General features: G+C 34.9%; 1 protein-coding gene across 7 annotated transcripts in view; it reads left to right on the top strand.

Annotated features, from left to right (window-relative positions):
- The window catches only part of LOC145668866 (uncharacterized), a 131548-nt gene that overhangs the window by 54472 nt on the left and 60187 nt on the right, over positions 1–16889 (top strand). For all 7 annotated transcript variants that reach the window (XM_081737093.1, XM_081737094.1, XM_081737091.1 and 4 more), the window contains one exon: positions 12776–12930. In XM_081737093.1, coding sequence (XP_081593219.1) covers positions 12776–12930 — 155 coding nt within the window. The remainder of the gene's footprint in view (positions 1–12775; positions 12931–16889) is intronic.

Genomic DNA, 16889 nt, shown 5'->3' with positions numbered 1-16889 from the left:
GCGAGCGTAACAAGCGGGAAAAAAATAGCATCGGTCTGAAGCCTATAATATAATAAGTTGATTACTATATTTTAGTATTCAACAGAGGGATTTTAAAGAGCCCCCTGAGCTTGGGGCCCCGAAGCCTGGGCTCATTGGCTCCGCCCTTAATCCGCTAATGCCTATAGATTATAAATTAAAGGGGACGGGCCGGGTCCGTTCTAAAAATTCCGGCCCGTGCAGACCTCTAGCCCCTGTGTATATGCTATCTTTGAAAATACAGTAGAGTTTCGCTTATCCGACATGAAACAGGCAGGCAGAACGCCGGATAATATGGATGTATTAAGGAAAGACCTATTAAAAGTCAAACTATGATATAATTTTACATATTACGCATCTAATTATCATGTTTTGCAAGAAACAAATACAATGCATTGACTCAGTGACGTATCCAGCGTGAGGTCCTGGAAGCTGTCCCTTACCAAACCTCAAGCACTTTTTAATAAACCTACTTTTTCCCTTTTGAGGTTCTTTTATGTTAGATTACTTTGAGTCAGTGTCCAAACTGTGGACAATGCGTTGTTGTTATAATTCTAACAAGTAACACTTCCCAAGTGTAACACTCCGATTTTGATAAAATTTGGCAGGTAGATACTACATATAAAATAAACAAATAAGTGCTTCTTTACTTTTTGCTGAAAAACGGTTTTAGGGGGCAAAAGCCCTCACCCAAAATTTTGAAAGTTGACACCCGAAAGGCAAAAACAAGTGGACCAAAGTGAACGAAATTGTGAACAGATATTGCGGACATAAAATTAGGAAATACGTGTTTTGTATTTTCCTGGAAAAACCGGCTAGGACACAGACCCCTCCAAACCTTTGATCATGAAATATCAAAAGTGCTAATAACAGTATGCCAGAAGTGCCTAAATTTACACGAAGAATTGGAACAAAACTTTGTGTTAGTACAGTAAGCAAAAAATAAACAAATACGGCTTTTTTATTTCCTGCGAAAAAACGGTTTTAGGGGGCAAAAGGTCCCACCAAGAATTTTGAAATTGGACGCAAGAAAGGCAAGAAGAAATGGACCGAACTGAATGAAATTGTTCACAAATGTTGTAGAGGTAAGATGAGGGAATACGTGCTTCGTATTTTCCTGAAAAGAAAAAAAACTGTTGAGTGGACCGAGGCGTTGAGTGTCGGAAGTAGAGGACCGAAGCGAATGAAATTGTCTGTAGATATTGGATATGAAAAATAAAGCCTCTCGTGTTTCACAAGCGTCTCCATCAGATTTCTTCAAATTTGGCAGATCAACAACAAGCACAAACAGTTAGCGTATTTTGTAGTATATCACGAGGCAACTTTAACCCTTATAATGTTTTTCCGTATAAACAAAAACACGTGCCGATTAATTTCCTGTTTGTTGTTGATGTGCCAAAATTGATAGGGACATCTTAGAAAACACGAAAGTCCTTATTTTACATACAGTCTATACAATATCTACAGACAATTTCATTTGCTTCGGTCCATTCCTTCCTGCACTTTTACGGTAATATTTACTTTTTTTTTAAGGGGCTCTAGGCCCCAACACTGTTTTGTCGTACAAATTAAAACGCATTTCATTTATTGTTTTGCAAATTGTCCCTATACGAAGTTTCGTTGCAATTCTCCATACTCTTTAGGAACTTCTGACGTATACTTATTTGCACTTTTAATATTTCGTAATCAACAGCTTAGAAGGTCCGTTCCCCACTCAACCGCTTTTTTTTTCAGGAAAATACGAAACACAATTACCTCAATTTACGTCTAGAATATCTATGCACGATTTCAAAATTTTGGGTGGAGAATTCTGCCCCCTAAAACCATTTTTTCGCAGAAAATAAACCCGTATTCGTTTGTTTTTTGCGTATTGTCCCTACACAATGTGTCGTTCAAATTCTTCATGTCCTTTGAGCACTTCTGACATACCATTATTAGCACTTTGGATATTTCACGATCAAAGTTTTGGAGGGGTCTGTGTCCCACCCAAACGTTTTTTTATTTTTTTTTTCAGGAAAATACGAAACCCGTATTCCCTCATTTTTCGTCTGCAATATCTTTGCACAATTTCATTCATTTCGGTTCACTTCTTCTTGCCTTTCGGGCGTCAACTTTCAAAATTTTGGATGGGGGTTTTTGTCCTCTAAAACCATTTTTTCGCAGAAAATAAAAAAACAGGTATTCGTTTAGTTTTTGCGTATTGTCCATACACAAAGTGTCGTTGGAATTCTTCGTCCTTTACACACATCAGACATATTGTTACTAGCACTTTTGATATTTCATGATCAAAGGTTTGGAGGGGTCTGTGCCCCACCTAACCGTTTCTCCAGGAAAATACAAAACACGTATTCCTTCATTTTACGTCTGCCATATCTGTGCACAATTTCGTTCACTTTGGTCCACTTTTTTTTTCTTGTCTTTCGGGCGTTAACTTTCAAAATTTTGGGTGAGGGCTTTTGCCCCCTAAAACCGTTTATCCGCAGAAAATAAAAAAAAAACATGTATTCGTTTATTTTATGTGTAGTATCTGCCTGTCATATTTTATCAAAATCGGAGTGTTACACTTGGGAAGTGTTACTTGTAAGAATATACCGTAATGCCATTGATACCAGATGGAATTAAAGAACACTTTTAAATGGGATTACAATTTCGTTTCCGTTCTGTTTATAACTTTACTGTATTAGAACGATACACTCATTGCCATTTGCTATTTTTGTTATGTGATATACCTAGCAGACAGTTTTCCTTACATGTCTCTAGAAAATATTTTTTTAATTTCGTTTGTGTTAGAATGCAGTTTGACCGGTTCATAAATGAAAAGTAAGAAATGTTTAAGAGAAATACAGAACTGTTGCATTATTATTATTATTATTATTATTATTATTATTATTATTATTATTATTATTATTATTATTATTATTATTATTGATATTTTTGAAACATTAGAATTACGTGCTTACGAGCTTTCGTGTCGGGCCCCCTCCGAAAAGTAAAGCTGGATATGTGCCTGCACTGAATGATAGACGTATGAGTCAAGGTATAGACGGGCGTGCTAGGCGATCGAGTCCGGAGCATCAAAAACAGACTAAGACCACAACTTGCAGTTTTTCTTGCCAATTGATGCTGCTTTTTACCTGCTATGATATGTCGGATAATAATGTGAAATAAACGAAGGTCAAGACCATGGCGTATTGGTGTTTCATGCACCTAGACCTGTAAAATATTTGTGCCGAAAACATCTTTCACCCACTAGCTAAATTTGTGGGTATGATCGCACATCTTGCCTTATAAAGTATAGTCTTATAAAGAATATATATAGCATGCTAAAAACCTAAAGACCAAATTCAATGATTTTCTATAGTTTTCTTTTTTAATAACGGGAAACTTGTTTATTTCATCACGATAAATCACGTTTGATACTAAGATGTCTGTTTCTGTCTATATATATTTTTCATACTTTATTGGAGACAAATTTGTTTTTTTTTCAAGAAAAGAGGATGATAAAAGAAGCTATATAACAGCATAAACTGAAAGCAATGGCTATTACTAATAGTACACTAATTCTAAATAAATACGTCATCAGAGGAAACAAAAAGTTATTTCTTTATTGTATTGTTTCAGTTTTTATTAACATACAAATTATACACTTCTATAATATTTCGTAAAAAAAATTGAACAGGATCGGATGAGATTCGATCTGGGGTCAAAACAGTACAAGAATTACTAGTCCGTCACTCTACCCACTTGACCACACAGACTTTCTTTTATTGCCTATCTTTTTCTTAAGAAATAAATGCTCATGGCTATAGAACATGTCACTTCCAAACTTAAGACAACAGTTTTTCTCTTTGTTTATATATTTTCGTACTACATCTTGGTTACAGAAGCTAATTTATATTTGGCAGACAATTTACATCCTAGATTTAAGCCAATAAATGCAATATTTTACTCCAATTTCCTGTTCTTTGATTCAACTGTTCTGTTACCAATTCTGTAATTCCCTCTACAATCGTGCTGTGCTGCTCCAAAAATTCCCTCGAAAACATTATTGCCAGTATACACAAAACAGAACATAATTTTGTTTTTTGCTTATATTTTTATTATTTTATTATATTTTTTAGAAATATCTCCTTGGATTGCTTTCTATTATCTCCACATACTAATAACTGAATTTTACCCATAAACATAAGGAAAATGAAATAGTTGCGAAAAATCGTGAGTTACAGTATACGCGCAATTTTTTTTGCGCATGGGAGTACTTATGGAAAAGGCCAGAGTATCAGATTATTGTGGCACTTGCACACAATAATTCGCGATATGATGGTCTATTTTGTGTTCGATCACTTGTTGAGTGGCGAAAAGTAAGTCCTCATGTTCTTATGCACGGGCGATAGATATTTCAAATTAGTATTAGTAATCAATTTTATCTTCGCGACACTTTTCTTTATCTTGGTGTAAAATTATTCAATTTAGTATTAGTAATCGATTTTATTTTCGCGACACTTTTCTTTATCTTGGTGTTAAATTATCAAAATTACCGAAAACGTTAAGACTGAATGTTGAATTAAAAAAGGGTGATTTTCCATACCTCTTTAATACAGAGGAACATCAAAATTATGTCGGAGAATGGGCGGTATTGCATTATTATGATCCTGATTTGTGTAGTACGGCAGACCATGTGGACTTGCTGTGGCATGAAGAGCGAGTACGGAATGGTGATGTTTTGATTTTTAGAAATAATTGTTGGAGTACTGCTGGTTAAGAAATTTTAAGTTATATGTAGACTCCAGAGGGCGAATACGTGTCTTACGTACATGTTACATCCTTCATCCAACTATAATGTGTAAACGAGGCATGCCTGTGAATGTACCTAAATTACACAATGGCCCCAATTTCCCCAATGTACGAAACATTCATGGGCTTGCAAAGTGCAGTGTTCTTCCACCCTCCGATTTATATTTTCCAATCCTGCCTTATGTACGGGAGGGAGATAGATTTTTGGATTATGTAAATCGTGTATGGACGAACAAAATGATGAATTTACGCACACAAATATTTAACGTATAATTACCGGCACGTTCTGTACCCCCGAATTACTTAAAGCATTAGACAATGGCTATGAGCTAATTGAAATTCACGAAATATAGGAATTTGATTTATAAGTCCGAGGAAAAGGTGTTTGTGAAGGATTGTTTGGCTCATACGTGAAATTACTTTTTTACAAATGAAACAGATATTGCTGCTGACTTAGCTATGCAAATCAATGCTGGCATGGAACATATTCTGGCCAACATACCTCTTACCAATGTTGAAACTCGTACATATAAAATTCCCGCAGAAGTAAGTTCATGTAATCTTGATCATTTATTTTTGGGTAAAGTACCAAAAGGTTTCGATATAGGTTTTGTATCAAATGCTGCATTTAACGGCCAACCACATGTGAACCCTTTTGAATTTCAACATTTTAACGTTAACAAGTTGCAATTACAAGATGGTTCAAAATCATTTCCACCGACACCCCTCACTTCTCATTTTGCAAATGGATTGTATGTTCAAACATATTCCATTCTGTTTTCCGGTAACGGTATATATTATCAAGATCATTCACATACTATTTCCCGTGAGGAATTCCGACATGGTTACACTTTGTACAAGTTCATTCTATCTCCAACAGGAACATTAGATGATTCTACGTGGGATGTCATACGTGATTTCCATGTCAATTTAAAATTATCATTTTCTCAACCTCTACAAAGTTCCATTACATGTATCTTGTATGCCCACTTTGATCTCTCATTCAAATCGATAAAGACAGGAATGTATATACTGATCATACAATATAAAATTTCGTCATTTGAGTACCATGAGGGTTATTGTTCACTTCTTCGTATTCAATCATAATGATGATCATATTATTATTAAGGAACTTGCAATCGTAAATCCTGATATCCCCTTTGTACAAAGCTGGATTTTTAAACCACCATATCCATTATATGAATTATGTGTGCCGCTCATACTTTCGAATAAACATCTAGTACAAATGATTATGGTATTTATTGGTACTATGGCGATGTAGATTACTCGTTGTTACCTACTATATTGAAAAAATATTGTGCTAATATCTGTACCTTGTATACTTATGGTAAGAAACGCCAGGACTATCTGCAACAACTATTGGAACGGACTGTTGTGAATTTAGATTTACAGTGCCCAAAAACTTCTTCTCTGGGATTTCATGTCTACTCTTGTGCTTATTTAAAACACAGATTTGGACAATTCAGGTGTTGTGTGTGTGAAGCTTTATTATATGCCGAATTCTTAAAAGTCTATGGTTATGTTTTATACGTAAATCCAAATAGTACAACGTATGTCCCATCAAAAATAAAAAAGAGGAAGAAAGTAAGGACGAAACAGGCTAATAAACATATATAGTCAACAATTATTACAAGTATTACTAAAGGACTGTATTAGTGGTGCAAATGTGACTGGAATTTATCCCATTGATCGTTTACCTATACTTGTTCAACACCCAGTAGAGCAGACTATTAATTTGGAGAAGTCTCATCAATTTGGTAGCCATTGGGTAGTGATCTATATCGATAACAATAAACATGGATATTATTTTGATTTTTTGGCACAGGGTGTGTCTAAACTAATTCAACAGTTCCTACAAATGAATTTGTAAACTCTATTTTGTAAATACTCTACAAGTTCAAGATAATCATTCTATCATATGTGGATATTTTGTATCATATAATATATTCTTTGTTATATGATACGTGGTGTTTCATTTGGATAATATATTGCAATGTTTAATCATAAAAAATAAGAAATAATGATAAGCTTGTCAAAAAACACGTAGAAAACCTAATGAAAAAGAAAACAGTAGATGTTTGTAGATTTTTAGAAATAAATAAATACCAATTTTTTAAAGTTTTATATTTTTTATTTCTCCATAAAATATCTCTTTCTTACAACAATTTTAAGGTTACAATGAAAACTTTAAACTTGCTATGCCCTTTGTAAGGGTTGTGGATTGCTCATTTTTCACCAATAATTCAATTGTTGTGCATTTCGATATGCACATGCCGATTTTAATTCTACTTGCTTATGAAATGAACAATTTTCATTACAAACTGTAACTTGTAATTCTGCTAATGGTGGACAACCTTTTGTTTCCAGATCCAAAACGTTTGCTAGTGCAAAGATTTTCTTTATCCAGATGGATTTTTACCCACCTTTACAAAGGAAAGTTGCATCTGATGCACAAAAATCATACATAATATTTCGAATGTGTGATACGAGATAGCCAGTCTTACTTGACCACGACGAACCATGGAAGTGGTTTGTAAGCTAACCGATTTGTTTTTGGCAACCTATTGGTAAATCGTTAAATTCACATATTACTTTTACTAAACAATGGAAATTTAATGCATTATCACACGCAGTAAGACAAAATTCACGTATCACAAATTCATTCGGAGAAATCCCTATATGTCTACAATATACATTTAATGGCAAACTGAAATTTCACACGAACGCTCCATGACAACTGGAATAAATTGTCCAATAAATTCAGTAGTTTTTAAACATTCACCAGTTTTTAACAAAGTCTGTGATTGAAATTTCACGATGCCGTTCATGAAATATTTCAAAGAGCTCTACTAAAGATCTATCATTCAACAAGTGTTTTTCAAGTAAAGTTCTAGGATTATGCTGCATACCACTTATTCCATTTGAGCGTAAGTATACAGTTATGGTTTCTAACGCACAACTTTCACTAATGGTTTGATCACAATACTCACTATCACAATACATGATTAATAATAATAATAAAAGGAAATCAAACAATTAAAATTGAAAACAATACACAATTCGCCACATGTCCACATATTTCCCATAGTCCTTCTCTAGTAAAATTCTTACTAACGTCGGCCTATATTCACAGTCTCACACAAGATCTCGAAAAAGTTCAATAAAGTTCTATATCATCGCAAAAGGTTGTTCATGCTTTTTCTATAAATTGATAATAATTCTTCGCGAACCTCATATTTTGTCACAGCATCTATAGCTTTCCGTTCAAGAGATTCCGTATCCAACACCAAGCAATCATGCGTCCATTGACTGCCATTTCCGAACCCACAAGCAAAACAAATACATATATCGTCTGGTTTCCAGTATATTATACAGTCTTTTATACAATCCAATGATGTTCGTTCTACAGTATACTCACATGGTAAATCCAAAAATTCTTCCAACTCCCAATTCTGCACCAGGGAATTACTGACTGTTGGTGGAGGGCTAAAAGGCGGAGGTTGCGGGCTCACCACCGGTTCAGGTAAAAACTCTGTCCCCGGTAAAAATGTCAATACATCAAGTTGCACGGGATAGCTTCTGTTTCCAGTGGCGGAGAATGCGGGCTCACCTCCGGCTATTTTGAAAACTCTGTTTCCGACAAAACTGATGACTTTGTGAAATCACTTTCACCTCTTGTGCTAAAATTCAAAGGTTTCGGTAAATCCATGTTTTAAAACCAAATATACTCCTTTTCACTAAAAAAAAAAAAAAAAAAAAAAAAAAAAAACACCGGGTATTTAATATCCTTAGTCCATCACGTGATATCCCATTCCACATCAACCGGATCTCCACAAATATATTATCTTATACGTGTGTGATCTGCATATTTCATTTCTAAAGGCAAGTTATTTTCTGTTTGTCAAATTAGCATTTCTTAAACCATTCATTATACGTCACATTCTCTTTCCATATAAAACGTCCGTACGCTTCGAAATTCATAGCTGCATATATCATCATATTTGAACCACTGATTGGAAAAAGGGAATAAGTACAATTTTTTGCGATTTTAACCTGAGATAGCAGATGTGTTTCTTTGAGATAGTTACATCGTTGAGTAGAAAATAGGAATGTTTGGGCAACTCTATATGACCAATGTAGAAGACAAAATATCTCGCTGATTAGAAAAAGGGAATAACTACGTTTCTTATTTCCTTCTTCCAATCACTATAGGATACCACAACAACTGTGAGACTGTATGTATGTAGATAACCATTAGAGCCCTCTGCTGACGTTACGATACTTCGCCTTGTCTTCGCATTGCACAATCTATAGAGAAATATTTGCCCCAATCAGTTACAGATTTACGTGTTTTCAGTGATACAAGTGGTGATCATACAATACCAAAACTGCAATCATACAATGACATTAATGCTTTTCAGCCTGATCGTGTCATAACGCTTTACCACTGTACAGCAATATTTGCCTGTAAGAGGTCACAGTTTTTACCATGTGACCGAAATTTTGTTATAATCAAACGACACAATCGCATTTATTTACCAGCACAGTATAACCACATGATTACGAATGCAAGAAATACTGATACTTCATTTCAGGTTTACGAAGTTGTCAATGAAGAAATCTTAGATTTTAAACTTTGGTGGTAACCGTTTTACAAGAAATCTTCAGGTAGCATTGTGGACAAAACAGTGAAATTCCAAGTACGTAAATAAAGACACTGTTTATAAAGCAGAATCTCTAGGTTATGTGCAAGCTCATAAGTTTATCAATGAACTAAGAACTGATAGTTTTCGATTACTCAAAAGTAATGTCACAAACGTTCCACTGCCAACGTCAAAGGCATACGATTGGCCAATCAGAAAAAGACAAACGATTCTTCACAAATCATCAAATGCATACATGACCAATACAAAAAGTTTTATAGGATGATTTGTTCATGGAAAACCACTGACCAAGAAACTGTAGAAGACGAAGATGCAGACGGATAGGACCCTATGTAAAGTCATTCTATTTTGACAACGTATTTTGCTACGTATTTTTTCAGCTTTCTATTGTATTACTTTTCTTACTGTACGAATAACATATGCTTTACAAAAAAAAAAAAAAAAAAAAAAAAACGAACGGTGACAATAACAGTGTTAGAAGCCTAGCATGCTTGATAGTTCGGATACATATATCCAAGATTAACATACAACATTGTATTCAGCATGTATATTTTCATAGCTTTCTATCATAAACTGCACATTACATGCCCTACACACAATTACAATTTCGTTCAACTCTAATTGATTGGAAAAAGGGAATATTTTTTCCATTTTTAAGCTTATCTAACCAATTGCAGTGCTGCAATACAAGATTCTTCTTCTTGTCTTAGTGTTTGTTAGTTGTTTTGCTATAAGTAATCAATTATACACTTTTTGCAACAAATACAAACAACGCCTCGGGAAGCTTTTTTAGCGTTTTTGAAAACTTAGGTCTGATGCACTTATTCCCTTTTTCCAATCAGTGATTCATTTCTTCTGTGTCATTTACATATCCATCGTGGATCATTACCTATGCGCGGAAAGATATACGTTTCATTCAAATTGTCATACCATAAAAGGACCGACCGAGAATATAGTTATTATATATCATTAAAAACTGTCGAATATTGAGAATCACCACAGAATATGTAATTCATAGCTATTAATCTCTGTGGAGAAGATCTACACTTATGAATATTCATGATTATGGAGAATTATATTACATACTACTTACAAGTTAGCTCTTCGTTGTAATTGGCCACTTTGCCGATCATTTGCCAACCAATTCAATTGCTAATGTAACCCTTCAATTGCTAATGTAAAAAGTAATATTGCGATTAGGGGCATTCGAACTTCTTGGCTGAATGACGGCATATTGTTGGTTGGTGAACGTTTACTTTAAACCACACTTGGCCAACGTACGTTTCAACTTTATTATTTCTAATTACAAATTCCTAAACATACCGACCATTAACCAACCATTCGTCAACATAGAATCTACCAAGTGTGGTGCTAAGGTAATACTGTATAATCTGTCATATAATTAGATGTTCACTTGTTTGTGAGTCCGACATTCCTACACCAACCAGTGTGGAGAATATGAAAATTAAATTAGTCAAAGTTGAAGTTTTGTGGGGAGAGACAATGAAAGTTTGGAATACATTAAGTAATAAGGTAGGAGTTTTAAATACAAATAATGCAGAGTGTAGATAAGTTAAGACAACATTAAGAGAAACACGGAAGAATCTATGAAATAAAGAAACAATATCATAGAAGACTCGAAGTGGGTCACAGGATTCGATTGCAGTAATGGTATAAATAAAAAACGTATTCAAGACGAAGTGCTCTGTTCTTTAATGGTTAAGATAGCTGAAGGATCATAGTTATAATCCACTGAGTGATTTTTAATTGTTATTTCTATGATTCTTCATAAGTAAAACGTTTTAATATTTTACTCTAAACTAAGATAGAAATGCCGTCGTTGAAGATATTATCTTTACGATGAAAGCTAAGTTTGTATGACCATGGAAACAGATATATAGGCCAGGAGTGGGGAACCTGCGGCCACATCGCCTGTTGTGAAAAATGTTAAATTATATAAAGAATTAGAAAAATATTAGAGACTTCTGAAAAAATAAATAAATTTTCTTACTTTATCTTTTAATATATTATAGAGTTATGCATATTCATGTAAATTATTAACGTAACTCCAATAATTGTAGGTCTAAATATCTACCAAAATTAGGTTTGGCAAAAAACTATCATATGTGGCTTTCTTGGAAAATGGGCATTGTTAATGTACCCTTTAAAACAAAAAAGACTCTACATCTCTGGTTTAGATGATAAAGTGAGGTAGACTATACAATTATTGCCGAGAAGCATATGTAGTAACAGCATGCGTGTTGTTTATAGCATATCATTCAAAACGTTCATTCTGAGAAGTAAAGCCATGCCACATCCGCGTAGTAGTAAAGAGTTGACAGTAGCTCAGCATGGTGAAATTGTGAGTCGTGTATCACAAAGCCAGATTGTATCTTAAATCGTCAGTGCACTTATTTGCGACCTGTATACTGTTAGCAAATGTTTTGTATTAAATTAAATAAATTTTCGACCAGATCAGACAGACTTACGACAACAACTGCAGCTCTGGATAAAGCGCTGATAAAAGACATCATGAACAAAACGCCATAGATTCATCTTGCGGAACAAAGCTGTAGAGTACAGTGAAACATTAAACTCCTACAGGCAAACTGGGATTTAACTATATGGCGTGATGATAAGGTATTTCGGTCCGATCAATGAGGAAGACTCATCCTCTGGAGGTCATAAGGTACAAGGTATATGCTTCAACATTAGACGAATTGCGGCATACTTTTAGGGATATATGCGAGCTACTGGCCAGCTAGATTTATATAGATATCCTCGAGAACATCGTGCTACCATCCTATCTTGCAAATTTTCCAGATCAAGAGGAGTTTGCGTTCATGCATGATAATGTTGTGCATACGTCCAGACATTCAAAGTGTGGCTGCAGCTTTTAGGATTATACGATATATGCACCTATTGCTCTAATCATTAGAGCACGCCCACTTCATCCTGACGTATTTAAAAGCAATTCCAATCTATGCAACATTCTTTGTTTGATAGATTGTTTCACATTTCTTTTGTGTGGTTGTCACTTCTCTATAACAGCCTAATTTGTATTTACAACATCCATCTCTCTTAAGCGTGTGCTTTAGATTTCCATTGCCTCTCCCTACTAAACTATATTTGACTGACTTAATTTTCATATTCTCCACCCACTCGGGGCAGGGATGCCAGACTCACATAAAGGTATACATTTACTTATTTGACAGATAGTACGTATAAGATACACTAATCTATTAGTACAGATATATTAACTGTATGGTATGTTTTAGGATGAGTACCATTACAATAATACTGGTGTTAGGATAGCTGCAATATGCCCGGGAGTTACAGATACAGATATGATACGAAGTGCTGGTAGTCGTCAAATGAATGAAGAATTTAACACATTGGTAGATAAGGATCTAAAAGCCTTGCCTTCGCAAAGGTAAGTCTCGATAATAAGTTACGTAAATGAAGTTAAACCGTGAAAATAAATCAGGTGTTTAAAAAAAAATGCTGCGAAACTTATGAGAGCCATGACGCAAACTGCATCATTGAAGTTTTAGAGCGTAAAGCAATATTAAAAGATTTAAACCAATATGGATATAAAAATATGTATTAAAAACTACACTTTGTAAAAGAAGAAAAGAAAACATGTTTTAGATAAGGCCTTAACCAATGGTCGAGATATATGCAGATGACAACAATTAAGTCCCCCTTTGATGCATAACAGGTATAACCTTAAACATAGCAAAAATATACTAAATAAAACTGATTACTGTAAGTGTAACAATATAATAGCATATAGAAATACCTTGATTAAGTAATAATATTAAATAGATATAAATATATAGGAATAAATTGCATAGAAATTAATCTAGTTTTGGTCTCTTCCTTCGATTAGTTCCAAAACTTTATCCCATAGCTCATGTATCAATAGTTCAATTTTGTTCAGTCCACTAATTTCTCATTTCTTTCTTTTTTTTATCCATCGTGTTCCCTTCTATTTTTTTATTATTGTCCTATTTTCTCTCTCCAGTCCTTGAACATCTTCCTAATGTATCTCATGACCAGTTGTGTAAATAGCATTATTCTTTTCCCTAAGGCTTACATTATTCCTATGTTGTTTTATTCTTTCCTTATTATATTTCCTTTTTCTCCAACTAGAGTATCCAGGTCTTAGTCTCAACGTTAGATCCATGTAATTCGTATAATTTACTATAAAAGATCATCACTGTTTGTACGGTTCCTATGCTAGCCCTATGTTTAACCTACAGTATTATTATGGTAATTAGGGACAGGACGTAAAGCAAAGTACCTATTTCTTCATGTTAGAGCGATGAGAATTCACTTGGAGGAAAGAGGTTGCACTCATTTCAGCAGAATTTATATTGGCCATTTCGTTCTCCATGATCTACATTATTGCTTATTCTTTGCATTTTCTTCAAAATGTGAATTTCATTACACACTAACTACAGTGGACGGATGACGAGAAGAGCCCTAGCAGAAGTAGTGTGACGTAGGTATGGGCTCACCCACTTTTCGCACGGGGGTTTCGGCAAGTCGTTCCCTATACGAGTTTTCATGCTATCTAATTAATACATTCGTTTTCTTGCGCGCAACGTATAAGTTCTATATTTAAATATGTATTTTACAAATATGAGTGATTGATATATCGTATATATGTATATATATACACATATAGGCGGATCCAAGGGAACTATAGAGGCTATAGTACGCTCCCCCTTTACATCAAAATTTACACGGCATAAATGGCAGTTGATTTTATCCTTTACTGGACAATTTGAAGACTATATACAGCCTAGCCCCCCTCTTGATCATATGATGTATCCGCGTGTGTATGTGTGTGTGTATGTGTGCATGTGCCAGCATTGGTTTCGAGAAATTCCAATCAACTTGGTACAAATGTCATTTATACCCTAGAGAGAAATGATACTGTCGATTCCACATTTTTTTCGGAGTCGATGATGAATAGTGATACCTGCGATTCCATTTAAGTAACGTCCACTAGGGTTTCGCTCGAGACGAGACGAGACAGAATTTTCGTCAAAAAATTCGAGTCGAGACAGAGTGCTTCTAATAGAAACATATTTATTTTTTGAGACGAGACATCACTTTCACGACATATTTTCGAGTCGAGACAGCCTCAAATCCTGTCTTGTGCGTATCCCTAACGTCCACCTTCATGTTTTACCAAGGAATATCGTTGCAACGCAAGTATAACAAGTATAACAAAAATTAGACACAACACGAAATGAATAGGGTACTTACCCTTTACTGTGATAACGGCTGTGCCAATTCGTCACTGTCATCATCTGTTTCACCCTCGAATGCACCATCCGAATCATCTGACGGCTCACTGTCGCTATCTTCTGTTCCTCCAAACGAAATCAAAATTTTTTCTACCTCATTTTCCATCAAGCCGTCCCGCTCCCAATACTGTTTTTCTATTTTTTTCGACATGCTGACAGAAACCCTTCCAATCTTCTGAAGTGCATGATGATATTGCAATTGAGGTAAGTTCCTGGAGTGCTGTGAATGAAAGTGACCCTGTCGTGTTATGGTCATGTATATATTTTTTCACCTTGGCCCACGAAAGTTCTATCGGGTTCAAATCACACGAGTACGGGGGAAGACGAAGCACTGTATGGCCATGTTCTTCAAGTAATTTGTCCACACGATACGTTTTCTCACGAGGTTTGTTGGCTTGAATTATAGCGTTTAATTCCGCCTTCCTCATGGTTTCATCACAGCTAATTTGTCGAGATTTTAGCCAGGAGAGCATATCGGTTTTCAAGCTATAGCCCGAAGGAACTTTTTCTGTTTGTACTGAATGGTAAGGAGCGTTATCCATTACTATGACAGACCAGGGCCGTGCTGGGATACTAATAAGGGCGGTGGACAAGTCTTCTAAAAGGGCGCCGACACAAACGGGAATATATATATCTATACTTTGAAAGAAAGTATGAATGCCTTTCTATATCAAAATCACCACCAAATTTAGTATTAACGTAAATAGCTAATTTGTGGAAACCTTCAATCGAAATCCTCTTTACTAGAGAAAAAACTTTTTAGTTCCTCTACTGTCAAGTAAAAAGAAGCTAAATGTATCAACAATTTAATATAATTCTATGGCCTATGGACACTGGCCTATGGATTCAGTGCCGCGTTTACAAAAGCTCTCCATTGATTTCTGTCCTTAGCCTACTGGACCCAGTTTCTACGTTATATTTCAATCTCTGCGAGAACCATTTTAATATTGTTCTCCCATCTGCGCCTCGGTCTTCCTAATTTTTGTTTTCCTATTTTGATTTCCAGTTAGAATTTTGAAAGCGTTTCTAATTTCTTCCATTCTGGCTACATAACATGCCCATTTGTGCCTCCTAGACTTGATGACCTTAACAATGGTTTTGTAAAAGCTATAAAATTATGCAGTTTCTCGTTATGAAATTTCCGCCATTCCCCATTCCCGTTTCTCTTGGAATTCGAATATTGGTTTAAGAATCTTGTTTCCAAATACTTTCAGTCTGCGATTTTCCCTCAGATTCAGTGACCATGTTTCGCAACCATAAAGCACAACAGGCATGATTATCGTTTTATATTTTAAGCCACAAATTCCTCTACAGAATTCGCGACAACAAAAGATTTTTAACTGAATAATAACACGAAATCCCTGCTTTCAGTTGACATCAAATTTTTATAGTGATTATGTTTTTGGTCTGTTAATAATGATTCTAGATATTTGAAAGTATCCACTTTGTCGAAAGAAAATATTATTTGGTATTTTAACGCATCCATAAAATGCAGTATTACAATCCCGACAAACTTCAATTTATTTAGTTTTCTCTGCATTTATTTTTAAGCCCATATCTCTGCAAGCGTTAAGTAAGGTTTCTGCATTCCTTTCTATTGTTCTATCATCCCCTATTAAATTTACATCATCAGCATACGCCATAACCTGATAAATACAATTCAGCTCTAGGACCAGATTCCAGTCTTTGATTTTCCTTATAGTGTTCTCCAGAACAAAGTTAAATAATAATGGCGACAACGCATCTCCTTCTTTCAGGCCATTCTCAACGTGAAAGCTCGTGAACAAGAATTTCTCTACTCGAACCTTACTTTGGGATTTATTTAAACATATCTTAATTAATCTACCTTTTTCGGTATTGCAAATTCTGTAAGCATGTTGTATATACAATGTTTCCCTCCTACCCTACTCTAAAGTCAATAATTGATGTGTCAGAATATTGTATTCCCATTTCTTTTTCAAGTATTAGTTGAATAGTAAATATCTGGTCGATAGTTGATCGATTTTACCTACATCCCCTCTGATAATCTCCAATAATTTCATCTGAATATGGAGGCAATCTTTCTAATAGA

The sequence above is a fragment of the Thermobia domestica genome, chromosome 13 (assembly GCF_964235325.1).
Source record: "Thermobia domestica chromosome 13, izTheDome1.hap1.1, whole genome shotgun sequence".
Classification (NCBI taxonomy): domain Eukaryota; kingdom Metazoa; phylum Arthropoda; class Insecta; order Zygentoma; family Lepismatidae; genus Thermobia; species Thermobia domestica.
The sequence above is the reverse complement of the archived record's forward strand: the minus strand, read 5'-3'. Positions and strand labels throughout refer to the sequence as shown.